This window comes from Silurus aristotelis (assembly GCF_946808225.1).
Source record: "Silurus aristotelis genome assembly, chromosome: 8".
In the NCBI taxonomy this organism is placed as follows: Eukaryota; Metazoa; Chordata; class Actinopteri; order Siluriformes; family Siluridae; genus Silurus; species Silurus aristotelis.
Genome location: NC_139581.1, coordinates 6,173,320 through 6,189,755, shown reverse-complemented (window position 1 = coordinate 6,189,755; position 16,436 = coordinate 6,173,320). Strand labels below are relative to the sequence as shown.

The following is a 16,436-nucleotide window of genomic DNA, read 5'->3' as shown; positions in this document are numbered from 1 at the left end:
TGTCTTTTTTTGCGAACATTTTTTCCAAATTATAACATCCTCACTGTCCTTCTCACGAACTGACTTGCCCTGTAAGTCAATGTAATGTGTTTGGGTTCATTCAAAGATGAGAAATTCTGAAACCTTTCCCAGCACTAACCCCATTCCGGCATAAACGCAAAGGGAGATTCTTACGCTGAGATGCATCACCACCGAGCCAACGAGGCTACATCTATTTGACCTGGTAATTCTAACCAGATTAATGGCTCAAGGGAATCTCAGCTGACTGTTAGTCAGGGACTCGCTAGAAACAAGATCAGAAGGAAAACAGCTTTCGGTGATCCTGATCGCCACTGCCCGGCTAAACGGGTGTGGCAGGTTGTGCAAAAGCGTGAAATAGAGATCAGATCAATGGGTGTTGGGGCTATGCTGGCATCCCGGCGAGGGCAGCCCTAATTTAAGCAGGGCACGCCAGGCAGAGCTGTTGCGTGTCTTGAGCTCGTGTTTTGCTCTCTCCCTCCCAGCGCCGAAATGCTCACTGTGGAAAAAACTCATAAAACCGCCGGCTGTTACAGAGGCAACATAATTCGCATTCAGGTAGAGAAGGCTTGCCTTCTTGTCTGAGTTCTCATCTTATTTGTGCACCACAGAAAGGCGTTGGCTCGCCATGTGTGCTCTTTAACTTTATGAACGTGGCGGAGCATCGCATGCAAGCAGCTAACTATGTGCAGGAAATGTAAATTGGGATCGACATTAAGTATTAAAGTGGCAGGAAAACAACCTTATCGACTAAGGATTGCAAAAGAAATCGTATTAAATGTCCTTACATAAGCTATTAAGTTGGTGTGCTTTGTAAAAGTCTCAACATGGGTCCGCTCTCCCACAGGGTCTCTGTCTATCCTGAAGCCTATTAACCGTGAAGAACAGGCCCAGTTTAATCTGACTGTAGTAGCCGAGGATCACGGCGCCCCCCGACTGTCCAGTACTCAGCAGCTGACAGTGCAGGTGATTGATGTGAATGACGAAACGCCCATTTTCGAAGAAAGTGTATATGAGGCTTTCGTCACTGAAAATCAGCCAGCAGGAGCCACCGTGTTGGCTGTCTCAGCATTAGATTTGGATCAAGGTAAGGCGTAACCCTGTAGCTCACTAAAAAGTTTTATTTTTATTATTTCTTTACTACTTTATTTATTCTTTTTTTTTTTTCAATATGTTTTAGGATTTATTTTCTTTGTATTATTTATTTTTCTTTATTATTGTTATTTTATTATTTTTATTATTTACTTATTTATTTATTTTTAATGACATTATTACAATTTTATGACAGCGTTTTAGCATCACCATAATAATAATTTTTTATATATGTATATATATATATATATATATATATATATATATATATATATATATATATATATATATATATATATATATATATATATATATATATCCAAGATTACTAGATTAAAGTCGTAGCAAAAAAAAGAAAAAAAAAATTAAAAGGGTAAAATATGCAAAAAATGATTAAAATAAAGTAGAAATATTTAGAAAAAAAAATTATTAGAATAAGTTTGAAATATACCTACTTTATTTAAGGATTTAAATGTGGGAAATTCTTTGTCTTTTGGCGCATCAGCACCAGATTATAAATAATAAACAGACAATGCAGCGATTATGTAGGACACAATTTATTCAGTAAAAAAAAAATCTGACCATCAATGAGGAAATTGCCTAGGGTCCCTGGTGGTCTAGTGGTTAGGATGCGGCGCTCTCACCACTGCGGCCCGGGTTTTAATCCCTGGTCAGGGAACCAACCCCAGCCACTTTCAGTGCCGGCTCCAAGCCCGGATAAATTGGGGAGGTTTGCGTTAGGAAGGTTCCGCTGTGGCGACCCCTAATGGGAGAAGCCGAAAGAAAGTTATTGAGGAAATTGCCTCATTTGTGCAGTCGGAAATGGCGACCATTGGTGGATTCAGAGAATATAGATGGTTATGTCTGCATGCTATTCAAAGAGGATATGTTGTTGCTCAAGATATTAAGATTTTTTTTCTCACGATATTACGATTTAAATCTTGCATTGTTACGACTTGTTACAACCAATCATAGATTGTTCTATTTTTAAAACGTGGCACCAAAACTCCATCGTACAAATCAGTATATTGACTATTATATATGATATAAAGAAATTTCAAATTAAACAAATCAAGCATCATTAAAAAAAAACATACATTCCAGCGACACACAGCAGTTGACGTAGCAGTGCCAGCTACTATGTATTGCTGCCTTCTGTAGTCTCATGTAGCTCCAATTAAACATTTTTATACAGATTTCAAACAAACATCCTGATTTTTGTCCCGTGTTAACTGAAACCATACCATACTATCTGCTCAGCTGCTGTCAATTTAACCTTCCCTACACATCGGAGGTTCGTCATGCTCCTGTCAAGCACGGGGCAAGCATTTTTGTTTATTAGCGTCATTGCTCCTCTCACGTCTCTGTCATGCTTGCTTGAGCTACGCATGCGAATACCAGCGGCTGGTTTTAATTGTTGGTAATGGATTTGGCGGAGTTGGGGCTGCATTCTCTAAGCCTTACTCAGGAGCGAATAAAAAAGAAGAATTATATACCCACTCCCCGGGAACGATTAGGGCGGAAAACAGGTGAAGCTCTGCCAGATTGTTTGCTTGTAGCACGCAACCTGGCATTCAAAAAAACAAGGGGAAAGCCAGTAACGCCAACTTGCTAATACAGCAGTATAAACAACAAATAAAAAATAAATGGAAATTATCCAGCACGGCACTTGTGTTTATCCGTTTTCGTGACAAACGGCAATTGTGGCATGCAGCCTGAGAATAATGATTATAGAAACCTGAAAAAAGTCAGGATTATAGTATATATAAGATTTTATTGATTTTTTGGCATTTAATTGGCCTCTGATTAGATTTTTCGCTATTTATTTAGTTTCGTTTTTGACATTTTTTCGCTTATTAATATGTGCTATAATTGATTTACTTTTCGATCCTTATTATTACAGGAAGCAACGGCATGGTCACATACGGAGGACTGAGAGATGATGTTTTCACCATCCATCCAGTGACAGGTGTTATATCAACCACCAGATCCCTGGACAGGGAGACCAAAGCAGACTACACTGTGACAGGTACTGAGAGAAAATCGCTTGTTTACGCTACTATAGTGAGCAAGTGAGCAGAAAATCTGGCTCTTCTTTCACCAATTGCCAAGCAGGCATGTAATTGCTTAATTCATGACTGAAAATGTGTTCGGTTATGCCAATTTAATGTCATAACACAGCTGCTCAAGAAAACAAGCAGGAAATTCTTCCGAATGATGAAGCAAGAAAAAATATAACCCTCTTCATGTTAATCTTTGTTTTACATAGTTTATGGCAAAGACGGCGGTTTTCCGTCGAACTTTGCCAAGGCCACAGTGCGTATCACGGTGCTGGATGAAAATGACAACAAGCCCGCTTTTGGCAGAGTGTATTACAGTCTTGAAGTGCCAGAAAACCAGGAGCCGGTGACTCTGTTCACTCTGAGAGCGATTGACCCCGACTCAGGAGACGGTGGGCTCGTGCAGTATAAAATCACACGTAAGAGCTGCTGGAAACATGCATTCCGCATTTACATGTTTACAAGTGTTGTTTTTGTCAATTAGGTTTTACACGCCGTCCACTATGCGATCAGAAAAGTGATTATGTGGTATAAGGGAATCGTCAAGCGATTGTCATTGTGTCACATGGTCTTGGAGTGATTTTAATAATCCAGTTGTTCAACAACTCCAAATAATCTTATACACAATAATCCTGTTTCTTGTAATCTGGGGTACATCAAACATACAATGTCTGTAGTATTCAATTTCATTTGAATTCAAAATATACTTTTTATATACCGGGAATACAGAGGGTTAACATTTACATTAAGCCTGCTTTATAAGATACAGAGACATAACCATATCATAAATGTGCCATTAATATTATCTTATGACAGATTATGACCAGATAGATAGTTGTTACTAATGCTATATAATATTGATATTTATTTGACTAATTATAAAATGTATATCTAATCACTGATAAAGCAATTGAGATGAATTACTAGTTACTTTTGCGTGTTTTTTTTTTATTTATTTAGATGGAGACCCTTCAGGCGACTTTTATTTAGATAAGAAATCTGGTGTACTGTCCACATCAAGGGCTTTGGACAGAGAGAAGAAAGCCCGCTACACCCTCACTGTAGAGGCTCGAGATAAGGGCACTCCATCCCTGAGCAGCACCGCCACCCTGGACATCAGCATCCTTGACCTCAATGACAACAGTCCTGTTTTTTCCAGTAGCAGCTACATGGTGGAAATTGATGAGGATGCCCCAGAAGGTACGTTCGTTCTGGAGGTTACTGCTTTCGACCAGGATGAAGGTTCCAATGGACAAGTGGTCTACTTCCTAAGCCAAGAATCTAAGGGTATGTTCATTGTGGACCAGCACAACGGTCGCATTGTCACAGCTGCAAAGCTCGACCGGGAGAAGGTTGCATCCTACAGCTTTCAGGTGTTTGCTATTGATTCCTCTGCTGGCAATCCTCACAATTCCTCAGCTCAAGTGACTATTCACGTCCTCGACGTGAACGACAACGCACCCTTCTTCATCACAGATCCCCTCATTATTAATGTCTCTAGCAGCAGCTTTGGTAGTCATCGCGTTCTTGCCACAATGAGAGCCGAGGACAAGGATTTCGGGGCTAATGGCTCTGTCTTTTATCGTTTCGCCAACCCTGTAAAAGGCTTTACTATAAATTCATTGACGGGGGACATTCAGGTCACTGAAAGACTTCATGGCCTCACCCAAAACCAGAGGACACTTAAAGTCCAGGCTATGGACCAAGGCAGTCCTGCACAGTCTTCACTGGGAGTGGTCGTGGTCTATATCCGTGAACAGAGCTACAATGGAATCCGCTTCAGCCGCAACTCCAGGGATGTCAGCTTACAAGAAAATGCAGCCAAAGGTATTATACTTAGACATGGATCATAGCCATGTGATGTAAGCTGTATGAACCTGCCAGAATCTAGTCAGTATTAGACATCTGTTTGGACCTGCTGTTATGGATTTCAGTTCACATGCAAAATATAAAAGGAAAAAAATACTGTCATCACTGAACAGGGAAAATGTACAGTATAGGTGTTAGTTACATCCTCACAATGATTCATTGGATTTGTATCAACAGAAATTATGGTTTAAATTGGTAGTAATTTATAAAACAGGAGTTATGGCACCTCAAATTTATTCAGGATGGAAACTAAATTTTAAAACTATAATCTATTGTGGTAGACATAAGAGATATATAGCTGCAGTGGAATGTGTTTGTCCACATTGGAAACCAGAATTTAGAATCAATGTCTTTATTTATTGCTTTTTTAATAGTACAGATTTCCAACCTCAATGATAGCACCCCATCATTCATGCTCTTGTGACTGTGTTGACAAATTCCCACAGCCTAATCTAGTAGAAAGCCTTCCTAGAAGATTGAAGGTTCAAAATGATTGGAATGTTCAAAAAGCAAATGTATATGTGCTGGTCAGTTGTCCACAAACATGTGTTATATAGTGTATAGTATATGATGGGACTCTGGCCCACCTGTGTTAAGATGGCAGTCTTTAATCCCTAATTGTATAAAATCTTACTTGAGTAAAAGTCACTGCTTCCATTATGACGAGTAAAAGTCTTACAGTATCCGATTTGAAGAGTACTTTAATATTTTACTCTTATTGAACGTAGGCGCAAAGGTTCACAAGGCCTCAACACCAAAACACATGTTGAAAAGCCAAAAAAAGTTGATTTGTGAGCTTTTATTTCCTAAAATCGAATCAAATCAAATCATACACCTCAATGATGCATTAACAAAGTTCCACAACGTTTCTAAATAAAACAAAGATCACACAAGTTGGTCAAAAATATGACAAAACTTGTAAAGCAATCATTCGAAAAGGTATCTTCAATGAACAAATACATTTACAGTGTGATGTCACATAATCGAACAACCTACTCATTTGTTCGATGGACAAATCAAATGAAAGTAAATCATTTCAGATAAAATAAAACCAAATATTCAGAGCTGACTGTGATTTGATGCACCTCTCAGTCTCAGTATTCCAGCTCTTTCTGGACAGAAAATGAGGCCAGCAGATGCAGTTAGAGGAGTGTTGAGCTTTAATGACATCTTCAACAAAGGTGCAAAATGTAATTGGTAACAGTCATTGTCAGTTAAAATAAAGTGGAGTAAAAAGTGCATATATTGAATTATAAATTTAGTTCAGTAGAGAGTAAAAGTTGCTTATAATGTCATATAAAGTTGCCAAAAAAAGTTCTGCAACAATGTACATTTACACAAAAACTTTACACCAATGCATTACTTTTTATTTAGGCACTGCGGTGGTGCAGATCCAGGCACAGTATCCTGATGGCTCCCGAAGTGGCATTACCTATAGCATTTTTAGTGGCAACAAGTTACAATCTTTTGGCATCAGCTCAAATACAGGTGAGTTTGCAGTGAGAATTTTGAACCTACACTATGAGGACCATTGCTATTTAAAAGATTTCGAACATGTGGAACACATGGTACAAATGTATATCATCTGTATATGTAGGTGAGATTTGGGTGGAGAGTTCTAGTGGGCTGGATTTTGAGGAGACCCCTCGGCTTCGCTTAGTGATCAAAGCTGAAACTGCATCCTTTAGCTCCTTCATGGCAGTCAACCTCATCCTGCAGGATGTTAATGACAACCTGCCACGCTTTCAGCTGCATAATTATGTTGCTTATGTTATGGAGGCCCAGGGATATGATTTCCCCATCATTCAGGTACGGTCACCAGTCTCCAGCATGTTCATAGTGCTTGAATTTTAATAGTGATGAAAATTTAAAGTTGTGGGACATTTCCTTTGATATTTATTGCACCATATCTACCTGTAAACATTTTTCACTTTTATTTCAGTGTTTTTAACTGTCATTGATTAAAGTATAGTTTCAGCTCTTAACGGTCCCACTTCTTTCCCTCGTTTAAAAAAAAACAAAAAAACAGCGTTCCAAACCTAATATTGCTCCCAGTCTCACATTACGTTGAAGCAGCTGTTATAAATCCGCCTGTGTATTCATTCCAAATTTGTAATTTCCTCAGGTTCTGGCAGACGACCTTGACCAAGGTCAGAACGGACAGGTGACCTACTCCATCAGGTCATCATCTATGAGTGGTCTGTTCAAGATCGACCCTCTCACAGGAAGCATCTCAACAGCTGCCATCATGGACAGAGAAATCTGGACACAGACTAAGTATTGACCCCCCATTGGTGCTCACTTGCGTTGTTGAAGGCAATGCTCTCTTTGTAAACATAATTATTAATTTTGGGCTATTTTTGTGTCTTTAGACTGGTCATCATGGCCACTGACAGGGGCAGCCCTCGATTAGCAGGCTCTGCCACTCTTACTGTTATCATAGTGGATCAGAACGACAACCGACCCACTATCCCGGTTCCTCGTGAAGTGCGAGTTCCTGAGAGTGAGTTGACTGCTGGGTGAACTCAGTACCATTGATGTTATCAGTGAAATCTAGCCACTCTGGTCCGCATTGGGCAAACAGCCAGGCTCGCAGAGCTGAAAGGTCAACTCAATTACAATTACCGCCTCTCCCCCAAAGATCTTGGTGATCATATCCTGTCAGAAGGATGTAGTATCATGTTTTCCTGGGATTGTGAAAATTAAAAGCAAATACATGGACATGACGGCCTAAGGCAGAAAAGCTGTAATAGCCTATTCATGTACACACAGTATTATTGTAAGTGACCTCATGATAAATCAGTTTCGGGATCTAAATTTCATTTTGCTCCTTCCAGACACACTAATTGGGACAGTGATCACCCAAGTGACAGGGAATGATGTCGACTCTCGTCCCGCCCTATCTTATACACTGCACCTGGACTTAAACTCCCAGGGGAAGTTTGGGATACATTGCTATGGAGGAGGGGTCTCCCTGACTGGCCAGCTGGACTACGAAGAGCGGACATGGTACACTGTGACTGTCCGAACATCTGACTCTTTGCACCAGAGTGAGGCCAATTTGACAATTTTGGTCGAGGATGTGAATGATAATGTTCCAGTCTTCACTCAGGACCTTTACCAGGTACAGGAGGAGAAAATGCATATTTTGTTTGTTGCAGGAAAAAGCATATTTGATTGTTCCAAAATATTTTCCCAACACACATAAACAGTAAAAAAACGACTTAGACTTTCAAGTTACTCAAACATCATGTTAAATCTTTATCAAGTGAAACCGTACTGGCCACCCTGTTTTTGCGCATTTAACGTGTTTTTCAATGTTGATTATAGCTGCGTATATCTGTGGGTTTTTTTTAAGGTGACCCTTGCTGAGCATTCTCCAGCTGGTAGTTCTGTTATTACTGTGACTGCCTCTGACCAAGATTCAGGAGAAAATGGCAAGGTCACATATCGAGTAGTATCAACGAGAGACCTATTCTACATTGATCCAAGTAATGGTAAGTGATTGTTATTTGTTCATGTTCATAGATTCTTCATAAAATTGTGTCTGATGTCTGTTTGAACGTAATATTTTGTTTTCTTACAGGCACGCTCTTCATCAAAGAGAACACTGAATTTGATTCAGAGCGTCCATCCTTCCTGGTGGTAATTGAGGCTTGTGATGGTGGTAATCCATCACTGACTGGTCTTACCACAGTGCAAGTCCACATATCAGATGTCAATGATAACGCCCCTGTGTTTCACCAAAGTGAATACAGAGCCGCTGTGTCAGAAGACGAGCCCCCTGGATCGACCATCCTCACACTGGAGGCTGTGGATGGGGACTTGTCTAGGGACAACTGTGGATTTGACTTTGCCATTGCCAGTGGAAACACGGGCAATGCATTTCAAGTCGAAAGTAGCATCCGCTTCCTTGAAGGGCGTGGGTTTCAGATAGTTGGAACTCTCGTCCTAGCTGAAAGGCTTGACTTTGAAGCTGTGAATACCTATAATCTTACTATTGTTGCTTCAGACCGTGGGATTCCCCAACAAAGCTCAAGCGTCCCTGTTGTAATTACAGTGATGGATACTAATGACAACCCTCCAGCCTTCACCAGGGCAGAGTACAATGTTGTCCTGAGTGAAGGTGCAGAGACCGGAATTGACATACTTCAGTTATCTGCTTCAGACCCAGACTCCACACCTAATGGAGAGGTGCATTACACAATCATCTCTGGAGATGAAAGTGAGCTGTTCTCATTAGACCAGTGGAGTGGCGCACTTCGTTTGCGGAGATCTTTAGACAATGAGCGAGAGTCATTGCACATACTTATTGTGCAGGCCTCGGATGGACATGGCCACTTTGCTCTTGCTCCTGTTACGATAGAGATCAAGGACATCAATGACAATCGGCCTTTCTTTCCACTTAAAACACTGACAGCAAGTATACGAGAGAATCAACCCCAGAACACCCTCGTTACCATCCTACATGCAATCGATCACGATGCAGGGGCATTTGGCCAGCTGAAATATTACATAATGGATAAATCTGGAAATGGACGAGAGTCATTTATGGTCAACCAGACCTCTGGTGAGATTCGAACCCGCTTTAGTTTTGATTTTGAAAAGATGAACACGTTCCACTTTGTTGCTGTGGCAATGGATGCAGGAAACTACTCTGCAACTGCTACTGTCCAGGTGTATGTGACTGGAGAAGATGAATATGACCCTGTTTTTACTAGTTCAAATGTTGCCTTCCATGTCCCCGAAGGAGCAAAGAAGGGGAAGAGCATTGGCCAAGTAGTTGCCAAAGATGAGGACGGGGGTGTAGATGGCATTGTCCTGTACAGTCTAGCCGAGACCTCTCCCTACTTTGAGGTCAACATCTCTACAGGAGTGATTTCCTTAAAGATGGATGCTTATGGCCGGCATGTTGGCCGATCGAAAAGGGAGACCCGGCAAGTAACTTTAGATGTGATAGCACATAGTCCACTGGAGAGCTCCCGTGTAGCCACTGCACAGATTGTCATTGATATCACTCACACTTCTTTTGGTTTAACTACAGACATGAGCATTCTGCTAGCTAGTGTCATTGCTGCTTCCTTGGCAGCTATAGTGGTCTTGATAATAATTGTCGTGGTTCTTTGCCTTCTACGATCACGGAGGAAGAAGTACCAAGAAACTCAAGCTCGAATTTTGACACCTGGTACAGTACTTGATACTCTTGATGAACCCAAGGTTCATGGAAGTGAAAAACTATACCACCAAACTCTACCTGGATATGCTGAAGACCAGAATGCAGGTGGAGGAGGACCATACACTCGAGGAGGGTCACTGGATCCTTCTCATTCAAGTGGAAGAGGCTCAGCTGAGGCCGAAGCAGCAGAGGATGATGAGATCCGTATGATCAATGAGTACCCCAGAGTTTCTAGCATTTCATCTTCCATGCAGGAGCATATATCTGCGCGTGGACCTGACTCTGGTATCCAGCAAGACGCTGATCAGCTCTCAGACATCTCTGGCGAGCCTGGAATGGACATAAACCAGTGGCTTAAAGGTAAAAAGATGGGAAGCCTAAGTGGAAGTCTCTTGTCAGGCCAGACTGCAGTGTATCGAGATGATGGTGGGGGTTACCTTGGGGTAGGAAGAGGGCTGAGCATCTCTCAATCTAAAGACTATACATTCCCAGAGGATGGGAAACCCATAGTGGATGGTTCTCTCACAGCAATAGTGGCTAGTGATGAAGAACTGAGAGGCAGCTACAACTGGGACTACCTCCTTAACTGGTGCCCCCAGTTCCAACCGCTGGCTAATGTATTTACAGAAATTGCTCGGTTGAAGGACGAGAATGCCCCAGTTAACCCACGCCGACCCTTTCAGCCAAAAGCAAAAACAGAACCCAAGCCTCGAATTGACCCCCCTCCTCTTATTACATCAGTAGCTCATCCTGGGGCTAAAACTGTCCTTCCAAAGCCTGCTGTCGGACGAACTCTTCCCCACATGTCCACCTTAAAACGATCACCAATCAGCCATGATGGTTCGGTCTCCTCAGTAGCTATGTCACCCAGTTTCTCACCCTCTCTATCCCCACTTGCAGCCCGCTCTCCTGCCATCTCACCATTTGGTGTTACCACAGGCCCATCTGCCTCCATTATGAATACAAATGAACACTCTCTAGAGCACAATGAGGAGACTGAGCTTAGGATTTAACTTTAAAAAAAAACTTTTCTACTGTTACTTATGCATCCTACTTGACTCAGGACCCTGTACATGACAGTTGTCCAACATGGTAATAATGTCATGTGAAATGTCATGGTGCCTCACTGGCTGGCCAGAGAGTTGAGGGTGCAGTGTTTGAATACTATGATGGACACAGACACAGTGGCTTATTAAAATGCTCTCTCCAGAAAACATAACCAGATAGCAAAGGACATGTGCTATCTCCTACATTTGCACGTTCATAAACGGGAGCTAAGTGGATGTTAATGTTTTTTAAAGTAAAACGTTTTTTGTATGATATATTTTTGTACTGATATTTGCGTTTTTTTGGACTAGGAAATGGCATTAATGAATTCCATTTTCTGATTAAACTGTTATACATTTGAATTTGTATATACTGTATGTGACTGTAATGATAAGTAACAGGATTTTGTTGTAGTTTACAGCTGGCATTTGCAAGTGTTCTAACAGTGTTAACATGATGTTCTTACTTTTTTTTTCATATTATAAATAACTTTTTTTTTTTTCAGTCTTATTTTAGTATTTATAAAGGAGCCTTTTTTTTTTTACAGGTTGACCAGTCATAAGACTATGAAGCATTTAGTTATTTATGCTCTGCTCCTCCTACACTACAGGCACACATAACATACCCAGCTAAGAGATGACAAACACAAAGGACGGGGCAGTTTAATTTTTAAACATGGACACCCAAAAAATATTGTTTAAATATTAATATTTCTGTATGAAGAGCAGACTTTGGTGCAAACATGGAGTGTTAGGATCAAATCTGTTTGTTCATTCATCAGCAGCATCTGCTTTATATAAAAGTGGATGGGACAGTAAGTAAGTCATCCAATTCTGCATTAATTTGGTAAATTGATTTTTTTGTCCAATTTAATGTCCCAAATATAATTTCGAGGAACAAAAAGCCATCTCACATTATACTCCATACACAATATTTTTTTTATGGCAGCTTTTGGCACCACTTGACTCTTTTGAAACACTTTTTACCTGGAATATTGTGCATTACTGGAACTGGAAATCCTCTTGTCAGTTTGGCATGCTGTGGTTCGCTGATAAAGGTAGTTCCATTGGGTTGGCATTTTAAGCAATGTTGTAAAAGTAAAAACTTTCTTCAAAAACTAATTGGATGTGCTTTTGAACACTATTGCGGTACAGCACTGAGGTACAGTATTTTATATGCAAGATGCAAGTCAAATGCATATCACAGGCTAATAACTGAAAAAAGCATCACAAAATGTTATTGTCATTTTATAATGGTGGTAATATAATTGAAAGATGGCTAAATGGTATGACTAACTGATTCTTCATTTTTTACAAATTCTTCACTATTTTCATGATGCAGCATTAAAAGCCTTTATATAGTAAGCTAATGTTACTTTTGACTGACAGGACCTCCTATAGGAGCCCAGTTGGTTTGGAAAGCCAGTTTTTCTTTGACTACATGCCAATATTTTTAAATGTTGGATGTTAAACTTTTTTATTGAATATTTAGTAATAAGAAAAATGTCTCTGTTATTTTCCAGAAATCTATAATATAAACAAAATAGGTATCATACATACTGTACCATGGCTGAAAGAGTCTACAGCATTCTTACTTCTTGTCCACTAGCTTAAAAAATACTTTGGGCCAGCAGTTTGTGATTTTTTCCCATGCCTTTCTCACTAAATCAAGTGATTTTTTCTTTCATATCTTTGTACCAGAATCAAAGCTTTATCAGTTTAATTACTGATGCATTTGAAAGAAAAAAAGATGCTGCTTAGCCTTTAAGGTGACATCTCACAATTTCATATATTTAGCCTAATCTAACAAAAAAAAATGTACGAAAAAAGGAATGTACTGGGATTTCCATCGCCATTTGTGAATGATCTTTGTTGCAATCACTTCTGCCTTCCCCAATGGAAAATATGTCCTCGATGGAGTTAAATGATGCCTTGTTAAAGGTGGTAATGATGTGTTCAGAACACATGGTTGTGCCTTTTTGTAACGTGTGAAGATTGCAGGTAACACTTTATTTTAAGGAACACATCTACGTGGATAATTTAAGCTTAATTAAACTCAACTTTGACTTTTGTAATCCAATATGTTTAGGGATTATTAATAAATACCTAAATTACATCTTTGAGCATATTTTACCCTTTATCCAGAGTGACTTGAGGGTTAAGGGCCTTGCTCAAGGGCCCACTTGATGGAGTGATAGCCTGGCTCTTGAGTGGTGACTCGTATTAAATGCTTTAAAATATTTTCTACAAAATACTGGGCATGAATTATTAATACATTTACATGTGATTAGTTTTCTACTGCTAACTAATTCATTTTAATGTATTAAAAGAGGTTTTATTATGCTCAGTAGTTTTTATAAGTTTAATAGAGTGTTTATCGTTCATTATTACAAGTAATAATGCAAATGCTAATCACTTGTAAGTAACAAGTCTCTAGTATTGTAAGAAGCAGACTTACGCAAATAAACACGTCAAATTTTAGTTTTAATTCAAAACTCTATTAAATGTGTTCCTTTTTATAAATCGTTACCACATTTTAGCTTCAGCAACCATAGTATTATTTCAGGCTGATATTCGGTTTTATTATTTTATTTTATTTTATTTTTTTTGTCTATACTTTTATCTGTACTTTTGTCCTTTAATTCCTAGCTCTTTTCTTTATTTTGATGTGTATATATTTATTGTGGGGTTTAATTGCTTTTGAATATGTTCCATTGATTACATTTAAACAAAAATTGGCATTTCTTTAATTTTGCCCAATCCCACAGTGCCTAATAATCGCTAGCTGCTCGTTATAGTAAACTTGATTTCCACTCCTAATAGAGTTTTGGTGAGTTCTCTAGTGATTTGTGTTTGTGTGTATGGGTTTGTAGTATAATTACTCGGTCTGTCTTTCTGCCAGTGCTGCTTTTATTTAGGTGTCTTATAGATAGCTAATCATGTACTGTTGCATAAACATGCAGCAACATCTGAATCCAATTAACTGTGAAATTCAGGATGTGCCATATCTATGATGTTTCTGAGAAAAAAAAAAATCTTAATAAAGGTGCAGATGTTTAGATTCATGATTCATTGGAATTGTGTTCTCTGTAAAGTCACTATGAATTGTACCCTATGAATAATGTTGCTCTCTGAAATCTCGCTTGTCACTTCTCCAACCTTTTTTTAATTCATCCAAAGGTTAAATAGTTGTTTGATTCTGCTTTTTTGTAAATGTTAATCAGGACTCATTGACCGTTTTATTGCAGTCTCCTGGACAAGAGTACATTTGTACTGTATTTGTTGAAGTGCCTGATTAAAATATATTCATAAACAGAACTGCCATTTTTTTCTCGCATGTTGTTTCCCTCATCACGGCAGTATGGTCTACGATGAAAGAGTTAATATTCTTTGTTCTCTACATTTGGTTTTACTTGTAAATTTAATCAAGGCCTTGTTTTAACTGAAAGGCAAAATCTTAGCATATCTAATCCTCTAATCATATCAAAAGGCACAAAGTATCGGACCTTTGAAGCTCGGGAATGACGGAGCAGTAGCTAAAGCCTAGGAATAAACTGGAGCATCAGCAGTGAGAGGAATTGAAAGTGAGCACCAGATGGAATCAAAGTGCAGCAATTCCAGTCTAGAGGAAGCAGTGATTCAGATTTTGTATCCAACAAAAGCACTAAAACACACTGTATGAAAAAAAAATATATTGGGACACCTGAGTTTTCCGGCCATATGTGTTTTTTTCCCCAAACATTTACCAAAAAATTAGAGGCACATGATTGTATTAAATGTCTTTGGATGTGAGGGCATTAAATTTTTTTCACTTCCAGCTCTATGAAGATTATGGTTTACAAGGGTTAAAGTAGAAGATCTTGAGTGGCCTGCTGTAGAACTCTGACTACAACCCTATCGAACTTGGAATAAATTGGAGCACTGATTGCATTTCAGGCCTCTTTACTCTACATCTGAGAGCACAAATGAGCACAAATCTCCAAGTTCTAAAATCTAGTGAAACATTTTTCAAGAAGAATGGAGGTTATTATAACATCAAACGGGGACCAAATGTGGAGTGGGATATTTAAAAACGGACATACAAATCCTATGTTCAGATGCCCACAAACTTTTGTTCAAAGGGTGTAGGTTTTCTTGGGACACAGACGTGGTACTCGAAAGTGTACAACTTTTTTGTGCAACTATTGTATTTTTTACATAGTATAGTAAATATAATGTGTTTATGATGCAGCCATATTGTAGAGACAACTAACCATTTATGTTACGTTTGGCCTAAGTCTGTCTGTCTGTCTGTCTGTCTGTCTGTCTGTCTGTCTGTCTGTCTGTCTGTCTGTCTGTCTGTCTGTCTGTCTATCTATCTATCTATCTATCTATCTATCTATCTATCTATCTATCTATCTATCTATCTATCTATCTATCTATCTATCTATCTATCTATCATTAGTATAGGTTGATTATGATTTTCTTTTTAGATGTTGTTGCTTTGTGTTTGATAGAGTTGTAGTGATAGTAGTGGTTTAGTGGTTTAGTTCCCAACCACACCAATCTGCCACTCCTAAGCCCCTGAGCAGGTCCCTTAACTTCATTGCTGCTCAGTTGTATGAATAAGTTGTATGGATCCTTTCCTTTCCTTTCTGCCTCCCACAACTCTGGCTCTAGAATGACTGGAAAAATACTAAGATTTAAAAATGTTGGCGCTGTTGGGATTCTGGCTCTGACAGTGACATCACTTTAGTTCATAATTTGTCTCAGCGAGAGTGGATGGAACTTGCCCCGGTGCAATAAATAAATAATAATAATAATAAAGGTATATTTTAGAAAGACAGAAAGAAAGCAAGCGGATATATAGAAAGTTAAAAAGAAAGACAGGATTCTGTAAATACATCAACTAACTTCATATCCCACTCCAAGTTTTTTTCCCTCACCCTCTGAAATCATGTTCCTGATTTACATCGTCGCCTCAACTATGTCCCCTACGAACCTTTCGAAAATAAAATGTCTTCTCCTGTTGGAACTGTTCATTCCAGATAATGTGTTCATATTATATCCATAGTGCTTACAAGGTTTTCGAAACATCCATATTTTTTCATCTAGAAATTGCGTTTACTTCTAGAAGCAGTGTATTAAATGCTCTGACAGTCTATTTGCATTTGAAGCATCACTTAAAATTCCAAA

The 16,436-nt window shown here is 39.1% G+C and overlaps 1 protein-coding gene across 2 annotated transcripts in view; it reads left to right on the top strand.

Moving 5' to 3' along the window:
- Window positions 1–14,579, top strand: part of dchs1a (dachsous cadherin-related 1a) — a 127,583-nt gene extending 113,004 nt beyond the window's left edge. For both annotated transcript variants that reach the window (XM_083547709.1, XM_083547708.1), the window contains 11 exons: window positions 866–1,105; window positions 3,014–3,139; window positions 3,380–3,589; window positions 4,131–4,997; window positions 6,414–6,527; window positions 6,637–6,848; window positions 7,165–7,316; window positions 7,412–7,542; window positions 7,877–8,163; window positions 8,398–8,536; window positions 8,626–14,579. In XM_083547709.1, coding sequence (XP_083403835.1) covers window positions 866–1,105; window positions 3,014–3,139; window positions 3,380–3,589; window positions 4,131–4,997; window positions 6,414–6,527; window positions 6,637–6,848; window positions 7,165–7,316; window positions 7,412–7,542; window positions 7,877–8,163; window positions 8,398–8,536; window positions 8,626–11,228 — 5,081 coding nt within the window. In that variant the 3' untranslated portion in view covers window positions 11,229–14,579. The remainder of the gene's footprint in view (window positions 1–865; window positions 1,106–3,013; window positions 3,140–3,379; window positions 3,590–4,130; window positions 4,998–6,413; window positions 6,528–6,636; window positions 6,849–7,164; window positions 7,317–7,411; window positions 7,543–7,876; window positions 8,164–8,397; window positions 8,537–8,625) is intronic.
- Window positions 14,580–16,436: the final 1,857 nt, after the last annotated feature.